At 50.4% G+C, this 9,009-nt stretch overlaps 1 protein-coding gene across 1 annotated transcript; it reads right to left on the reverse strand.

Annotated features, from left to right (window-relative positions):
• Positions 1-2,598: 2,598 nt before the first annotated feature.
• Positions 2,599-3,454, reverse strand: FAM181A (family with sequence similarity 181 member A). Its single transcript, XM_035888715.1, is given in 2 exon segments — positions 2,599-3,094; positions 3,096-3,454. Coding segments are annotated over 2 exon segments (855 nt in total).
• Positions 3,455-9,009: the final 5,555 nt, after the last annotated feature.

Genomic DNA, 9,009 nt, shown 5'->3' on the forward strand with positions numbered 1-9,009 from the left:
AGACACTCTTTGCCAAGCCTGTAGCGCTGCATGGGGTTGTTGTGACCAAAGTGCAGGACCCAGCACTTGGCCTTGTTGAACCTCATACAGTTGGCCTCGGCCCATCGATCCAGCCTGTCCAGGTCTCTCTGCAGAGCCCTCCTCCCCTCAAGCAGATCAACACTACCACCCAGTTTGGTGTCATCTGCAAATTTACTGAGGGCACACTCAAACCCCTCATCCAGGTCGTTGATAAAGATTAAACAAGACTGGCCCTAGAACTGAGCCCTGGGGGACACCGCTTGTGACCGGCCGCCACCTGGATTTATCTCCATTCACCATGACTCTCTGGGCTCAGCCATCCAGTCAGTTTTTAACCCAGCGAAGAGTACATCCATCTAGACCATGAACTGTCAGCTTCTCCAGGAGAATGCTATGGGAGACTGTGTTGAAGGCTTTGCTGAAGTCCAGGTATACAACATCCACAGCCTTTCCCTCATCTACCATTCCTCGAACTGCTCTGGTCACCCAGGTGGAAACCCAGACCAATGCCAAGGCAGCTGCTCTGCACTGACAGCACTGAGACGGAGTTCAGCATCTGGCTTCATCTGGATTACAACAGTGACACAGAGCTATTGGTGTGAGAAAGTGTCTCTATTTCCATGTAAAAAATGCCTCGCCTGCAGCTCTGCGAATTAAGAGCCATAGTTCTACTTCCATTAACTTAAATGGGGGTACTGCCTGTGGTTTCTGTTAATCTCCTCGTGGAGAGGGACAGAGTCTCCTCATGGATTTTATTTTTTTTTTCAAAAAAGATGAAAAGGGAAAGACATCTAAGTATATTCATATCTTCACTTCTGGATCAAGAGCTAACCTGATGTCTTTAACCCTTAGATCAGCTCTTTACCACCTTGCACGTAGTTGCAGGTTTGTGCTACCAAAGCCATTTCCTGCTCTCACTCCTATGATATAGGAGTAGTCCATACAGGCTTGATACACATATTAAGTGATGGTAGCAGGGAGAAAGCAATGAAAGCCATCTCCGTTTCTACTTTCGGCCTGCTGGACTAAAACATTGCAGCCATTGTTTCCATAAAAGTAAACAGTGATGGGATATACTGTGAGGTCTGGGGAAAGAATGAGTGGGTTTTAGCCTGAGAGTAGTTCATATCCTAACATAAGTTGCAACCTGATTATATAGCACCAAGCTCCATCAGAAGATCCAAAATGATACTCTAAAATTGCTTAAGATAATAATTTTTTCATGACTGCAATGGTGTCGCCTGTTGTTTCCCCTACGCAGATACCAAGGGTCATAGGGAGCTACACTAGCCAGAGACCAAGCCAATTGAGGCCGCTTTTTATTGAATCCTGGGAGAAGTTCCCATTAGCTTCAGTGAGAGCAGGTTCAGGCCCTGGGAGATCACAGGTGTCCATTCTCTGGCCCTTTTCCTCCCCATAGTACGCATCTCTTGACCTCAGTGATTTACTTCAGTATAATTGAATAGATACATAGGCCTGCAGTATTAAACCTTTCAGGTCTCATTTTCTGTGCTTTAGCACCACTTTATCCATGGGTTTAAGAGAAATCTAACTTAAAAAAAAATCCCCTATTAACTTTTCTAACGTCAATCTGTCAAAATAATTGGGAAAATACTGGGCAAACCATTTGCAGCCAGGTCTTGTGATAGCATCTTAAAATCAGGCATAAGAAAAGATGTCCTTGAGCCAGAAATCAAGACAGGCTGTTCTATACACTTTTCTATCTATTTTATGGTTTGGTATTCAACTAATTATACAATTTCTCATTTGTTCTGTTGATGCAGAACAATTCCTGATGTGGAAAATCATCCTGCTTCTGTTTGCACTAGCTAATTTCCCAGCCCCCAGAGAAATACTTTTCTTTTACACCTCTCTGAATAGGCAGAGATTTCAGCCTTCATATCTTACCCACCAGCTGCAAATCAAACCTGTGTCTACCCAGTGGGGCAAAAATAAACAGACTGCATTTGCAGAATCACCAAAATAAAATCACCTTCTTTCTTCCCTTAATTTTTTCTTTTAATTCTCTCAGTATTTACATACAAGAAGAGCTTAAATCCATTCACAAGTGTGGTTTCTACATTAAATACTGTCCTTCCAGTCTCTTGCATGCAAAAGGGAGTGACCTGAATGTCTTGACTTCTCTGGAATTACTTTAAAGTACAAAAACTCTTTGAATGGGTTTAATTCATTTCATTTCACTGTTGCTGCCGCAGGGCAACCCCAGAAAGATGTTCCCACATGGAGGAGGTCTCCTAGGTGTTACAAGTGCGGCTATGATGGGCCCCCAGCCCCACTTAGACAATGCCTGTCGATGAAAGAGCCCTGGTTGGCCTCACTCTCTGTGCCACCGGCTTCGTAAGGCTTATTCCCGATTTACACCCGTGTACTGAGAGGAGAGTGGAGCCCGAGTAGCTTCCCAACAGTTCCTAATCGGCTCCAGCCCGCCCATGAGGAAAAGGGTGCCATTGCCAGCCTCCTTCCCCCCGCCGCTCCACGCTGCCCCGTGCTTGACCAGGCGGCTCAATTCACTCTCAGGAGCTGTCACATTTGGCACAACTCTGACACCTGCCCCGGCTAAAGATAGCCAAAAACATTGAAAATCGGTGGGGGGACAGCAGGCTTGGTGGGGATGGGTTTCAAAACCACAGGCCTGTAGAGTTTCTGCCCCATGCCGTCGGCCTCCTTGCAGAAATGTGGCACCTCCGCTGGCAGCGCGGCCGCACTTTTCCTCCACAGCCCCAGCCCCGGGAAGGGCGACGGGGGCAACGCACCCGGGGGCTGGTACACCCCCGGCCCAGGGCAGGGGAAGGGGCAGCAGGTCCAGGCACCCACCCGGCCTGAGAGGACTGCGGCAGGGTCCTTCTCCCCAGCATGCGGGGCAGACTCGGGGGGGCTAGCAGCACTTTTTCTCCACAGCCCCAGCCCCGGGAAGGGCGACGGGGGCAACGCACCCGGGGGCTGGTACACCCCCGGCCCAGGGCAGGGGAAGGGGCAGCAGGTCCAGGCACCCACCCGGCCTGAGAGGACTGCGGCAGGGTCCTTCTCCCCAGCATGCGGGGCAGACTCGGGGGGGCTCTCTGGGCCGGCAGTGTCTGAGCTCCGTTTCCTTTTCTTCCCCTCGTTGGGGACTGGGGTCAGGTGCCTCAGGCTGGGGGCCACGGCCCCGGTCCTCTGCCCCCCTGCGCCAGCCACACTCGGGGGGTTTGCTGGGGTGGCACCGTGGGATCCGTGAGTACTTCTGAGAAAACCGCTTGAGCTGCTTCTGCAAGTATTTTCTGTGGTCAACTGACCGGCGACACGGAGCCGATTTATCCAGAGCCGCTTTGATGTCGCTGGAGGCCAGGGTGACGAAGGTCAGCAGGGGTTTCACCTCACCGGTGAAAAGTTTATAATCCACCTTCAGACAAACCTTGGCAAACCTGCAAAACATGACGGGCAGACTTAAGAGCAGGAAGCCTTGGTTCAAATAGCACCAGGCAAATGGAGGGAGGGTGGGAGGACATGTCAAACTTCTCAGCCATGCAGACAAGTTGTCCATCAGCTCGCCTCCAAGCTGGCAAGCTCCCGGCGGAGCCGCCTCACGCCCGCAGCCCACCACCCCACACCGCTGCCCCGGCACGCACCAGCGCCGGGACTGGCTCACGAATGCCGGCCAGCCTGGCGTCTAATCCTGTTAGCTAGTGCTTTGGTGGAAAGAAGCCGGGGCGGGCGCCCCCCCCTCCCCGTAAGCAAACCGCGGCGGCTTTTCTCGCCGGTGCTGGCGGCTGCGGCGTGGCTGCGGAGAAGAGCCCCTTCCCCACTAATCTCGTTAGGCAGGTTACACACCGCCAACCTCGGCGGAGGCAGCCGGGGCCCGCCAGTGTTTGGATGCAGTTTAGCAAGCACTTGAGCAAGCTGAATGAATATCGACTCCGGCGAGTTCGGGGCTCTCCCAGGCCAATCAGAAGCCACTTTGCCAAATACAAAGCATCCCAATCAGGCATCAGCCTCCCCTCCTCGCATTCTTTGCCATCACAAATTGTCACCATGGGGACAGCCACAGAAAGACAGCTAATAAATACAATCATTTCCCCGTGATTTCTACCATTCTCCCCTATCCTCTTCACCCGTACTGAGGCCTTTCTTTTTAAAAATGACACAATCCAAAGCAAAAATGCTGAGCATGAGTTAGGAGAGTTTAGACACCCTTTTCTCCACACTCCCCGAAGCTGTCTGGAAGCTGACACTAACCATGCTTCGTTGGCACAGGACAATGTAATACGGGGGACCGGGCTAGCCTACTTTTAACCGTTCCCCATCAGAGACTTTTTTTTTTTTTTTTTTTTTTTAAGGGGAGGATGATGTCAGAAAAAGGTAGGAAAGGAACAAATCTCTAAAGAGATGTGCAGATATCCATGGAAAGGGAGCTTGAGCGCTCAAGAATCTTGTCTTTATGTTTGCCCCCTCAATTGAGTTACACAAAAGCTGAATTACCCATTCAAACTACCCGGACAAAAGGATGGAGTTGGATAGTACTCTTGCATCTGTAGTCAAACAGTTAGAGACTTAAATCGAGTCGTCATGATGGAGAAAGAGTTAGACAAAGCCCATAGAATTGCCATCAGCAAACATTTTCCTGTGTCATATTAGTGGGTCTCCATGACTCCCCCTGGCCTGGGGACAATAGCACAAGTTTGCACACTCGACTACTGTCACCCTGCCAACGCTGGCAAGGAGCAGAAACAGGACAATCCTTTAAGGGGAAAGCATGCCCGCTGCAGGGAAGGTAAGAAGAGAGGGAAGAAAAGGCGTGTGAAATGCTAATTGAGCTGCTTCCTTTACTGATCCAGAGTTATGCGAGCCCTCCTCCTTCTCGCAGGCTTGTCCCTAAGGGGTGGCAATAACTTAATAGCAGGAGAGCTGGAGGAAGAGGAGAGCAGAAGGGCTGCCCTCGGTGCTCACTGGACACACCGATGACACAGAGCTGGCGGCAGCCTGTGTGCCAGCCCGGGACCCACTGCTTCCCACGGCCAGAGCAGCACTGCTCCCGCTCTCCGGCCCACAGCACCCTCGGGATGGGAATAGTGGAGAGGGGCACGGGACACGTGCACCTACCATCAGAGAGATGCTGCCCACTCTGGACCAAACACATGCATGCCCTGGGGAAAGCAGGGACTGAAGTCCAAGCCATTTTGCAAGTAAAATCTACCCTACTCATGTGAGGCATCAAAGGCCTGAGAACTGAGGGTTGAAAACAGCTGCATTTTACGGTTATTTTACTGTATTTCTATTACTTTCATTTTCCTTAGAGAAGGACAAGATCCAGACTGTGCCATTATACTAAACTTTGGGCAGAGGCCTCAGGGAGGATTCCTCAATGTCTGCATACTGGTGTGCCCAGTGCTGCCATCCCTGTTCACATCAATTCTCCCAGTCTGGCACAAGCCACACGTGCCGGCACCCTGGCTCAGGTGTTTCAGGTCTAGGGAGACCCTGGGGCCAGGACACCTTGCAGCAGAAGGTGCTACAGAGCCTTTGGCACCATGGCGGGCTGTAACACAGTGGCTGATTTGCCACTGAGCCTCCCTCCTTCCAGTTTCTAATTCAGAAGCGGTTCATTGCCTGGGAGACCTGGGCAGCTAGCTCTGCCTGCAGCCTCTATCATCTGCCTCAGGCCAGCAGGCAAATCTCTGCACAGTCTTCTCCATTTGGCTCATTTGAGTGGGGGCAATTTCCAGACACCTGTCTGAGCATCTATTTCAGGATGCACGAGCTGGGGCCTGGCCTCTCGGTGACCCAACACAGATCCTTCTGTGCAGCTGAGGCTACAGGGAGAGGTTTTGTCTAGCTCATTGAAAGAGATGCACACCAAGGGATCACATCTTTGTTTGTAGGAACCAACTGCCTCCTGTGCTTGAGCATTTGAACCCAACCTGGACACCATGTTGCACACTGCAATCTCTCAATAGATCTAGTTGGTTGCCCAAAGGGGTAAGAGGGCGAGACAGAGAAACATGGGACAGGTGCCTGGAAGCAAAGGATTGTCTCAAGATGTTAATGAACTGTGTCCTCAGAGGCCTGGGAAACTCATGCCACGTATTATGAGACCCTATATGCAATCACAGGGGCTCAGGACCCCTGGGCTATGCTCTGAGACTGAGGGCTAGTGGGCCGGTTAGATTGAGGAGGGTCGATGTGGCTCGCCTGCTTACTGGAGGGTAAGGGAAACCCATACCCCTCCAACACTCCCATTGCAGAAGCCCTCTCCAAGCCCCCAGACTCAAGCTGTGCCTGTCCCCTCCTGGAAGGACGCTTGCTCAGGATGCAGCTCCTTGGGCACCACGTGGCAGCAGCGGAGGGGCTCCCCATGCCCCGCTGTGCTCGCTGCTCCGGCATCTCGTTCCCCTGCAGCTGAGTAACGGCGGGGAGCCGGCGGGGAATGAACTGTCGAGCAGGATTTAAAAAACAGAGCAACCCACCCTTTCAAGGTCAGACTCAGGTTGAGCTGCACAGGGTTTTCTCTAAGAGGCCACCGGAGCCCTTTTGTTCCTCGCTGCTCTGGCCGTGTTCATCCCAATGTACATGTGAAAGGAACAATTAACAATAGGGCACTCCTCTCCGAGGATCCAATGCACTTTGAAGTGTCCACCAACCAAAGGCTCAAGAATGATACATCATTTTCCACTGTGAATGTGTCAAACTAGTACAGCAATTGAAAAAATGTCTCCACATGCCTTCTCAGCATGCAGACAGGGACCAGCTGGAGAGCCACTTCATATCCAACATGTCACCCCCTGACAGCTGTCTTCCTGGGAATTTTTGGTATGTGAAGTTTTCCAACTCCTTTTTTTCAGTAAAGCACAAGAATAAATCAATTCACCTCAAAGTTGCAGCCAGGCCTCTCCTAAACGTGCAGTCTTTCCTTCAAGACTGAATAAAGGAGAGAAAAAAGAACATTTTCTTACACAAAAATACCTAGGAACTGTTTTTAAAGTGTCTCTCCTAAGTGATGTCAGTCTTCAGCTACTCCTACACCAAAACCTCCTGCAGCTTATTTCCAGGCTGAGGGGCCCATTCAGCAAAGGTGTTCCAGCATCAGGCTGGCTTGGACTGTGTGAGCAGACCCACTAACTACAACGCACACCATTAACTGGGGTAGGGATCCCTCCGCCGTAAGTGCCCCAAGCGCTTCAAATAGCATGAACACCCAAATTACTGCTGTTATGTTAATGGTCTGTAAAGCAAAGAGCAGCTCAGTGAACAACTGAGTGGTACAGAGATACAGAAGTCACTGTTCTGACACTAGTTTACTCAAAATTCTTCTTCCTCCCCTAAAACAGAGCTTTTTCTCCACCCTAGCCTGAGCAACAGGGGTTGTCAGAGGGTTCACCCCGCTGTCAGGATAACGACTCTGCATATCACATGGTACACTTTCTGGGCAGGCCTGGACTGAAATCAGTTCTCAGTGGCTTTGTGCCCTCCCTGATTTGGGATATCTCTTTGTCTGAGGTACACACCTGTGTGGTAAGCACCGATATCCTCATCTCATCCCCATGGGTGTTCAAAATAGGTAATCTCCCTTTATTAAAAAAAAAAAAAGACCAACACCTTTCAGATTTTTACTTGAAAAATAAGGCTTCTTAACAATGGTCAAAAGATTTTCTTTCTAAAGTCTCTAGAGGTTTTGCTTGTCTGTGTTTAGGGGAAGAGAGGAAAAAATTTCCATTGTTTTGCAGAAAATTTCAACTATTTATCCCTATTTGGGTCACAATCCTGTGACTCCTTATTGAGCCTAATGAACGTGCACTTTGAAGCAAAGGGAAAATGGGGCTCCAGCTGTTTTGATACATGGTAAGAAAATAAGCTGCAAAATTCCCAGATGGGCCACCTGTGAATCATGCCTTTTCTTTGTCCATTAAGGGCAGATAAAAGCAAAGATATTTCAGTTGCATGGTATCTTTTCACATACCTGCTGTTTCCTAAGCTTCTGCTCTGCCTTCACACTTGGAAAAAGAAAGAGCAAGAGTTTGTAGAAGAGCCAGGAGCCTGTGAGGAGGTGATGATGGCTTGTGGTGAAACGAAGTATTGGCCTGGAGAGGAGAAATATTGGGGTGGAGGAACACCACTAAAGCTGTTCCTCAGGGGTCCTGATTTTAGATTTCTTGTTGACAGTGACTGAAGCGGAGGGATGTTAATGTTGTGCTGATGGCATAAAAAAGGAAGATATTATTTAACATCATACTGGAAGATCTGGGTGACCTTAGGGGTGAATGCAATGGGAGACTGTAGTAACTCTGAGCCACACACCTCAGGCAATGATAGCAGGAATCTCACCCACGAGGAAAGATGTCACTGTCTCGAAATGAGAAAAAAAAAAACAGGTCATAGGATGAAAATTAATCCCCCACCATCCAGTCTGACCTTCAAAAGGGGGACACTGGTGGTCAGGCTTCCAAACAGGTTGTCCTCTGGACTCAAAGCCGGGCCCCAGCCTGGGATGTAAGCCTGCCAGGACCTGAAAGTTCATTCTGAAAGGGAAAAAAAACCTATATGTTACCTTCATAAATATTTCTGAGGATTAAATTTATCTGTGAGAAAACTGGTGTGGGCAAAGCTGGTGGCCTGGCTCCCAGTACAAAGACCTGAAGGACATCTGGGACAGACAAATGGTGCAGGTCCCTGCCACCAGCCCCCAAGGGATGTCTGACAGCATGTGCACAGGGGTGCAGCCAAAGCCCTCAGCACCCCTCCCCGCACCCCTGCAGGCAGCAGCAGGGACGTCTCGCCCTGGCACTGACCCTCACGCAGCCTGGTCCTGCTCCGGAGCCGAGTCCTCTAACCTCAGGGAGGGAAGAACGAGGGAGAATATGGGATTTCTCCCCAGTTGTGCTGTCCAGTCGTCCCCTTTGCTCTCTCTCCTCATCTCCTTGTTGGGGCCAACACCTCTGCTCCCAGGAGCAGAGCAACCTGGCACTCCCAGCAGATGAAGCTTTGACTCTTCCCTCC

The sequence above is a fragment of the Egretta garzetta genome, unplaced genomic scaffold, assembly GCF_000687185.1.
Source record: "Egretta garzetta isolate BGI_Z169 unplaced genomic scaffold, ASM68718v1 scaffold361, whole genome shotgun sequence".
In the NCBI taxonomy this organism is placed as follows: Eukaryota; Metazoa; Chordata; class Aves; order Pelecaniformes; family Ardeidae; genus Egretta; species Egretta garzetta.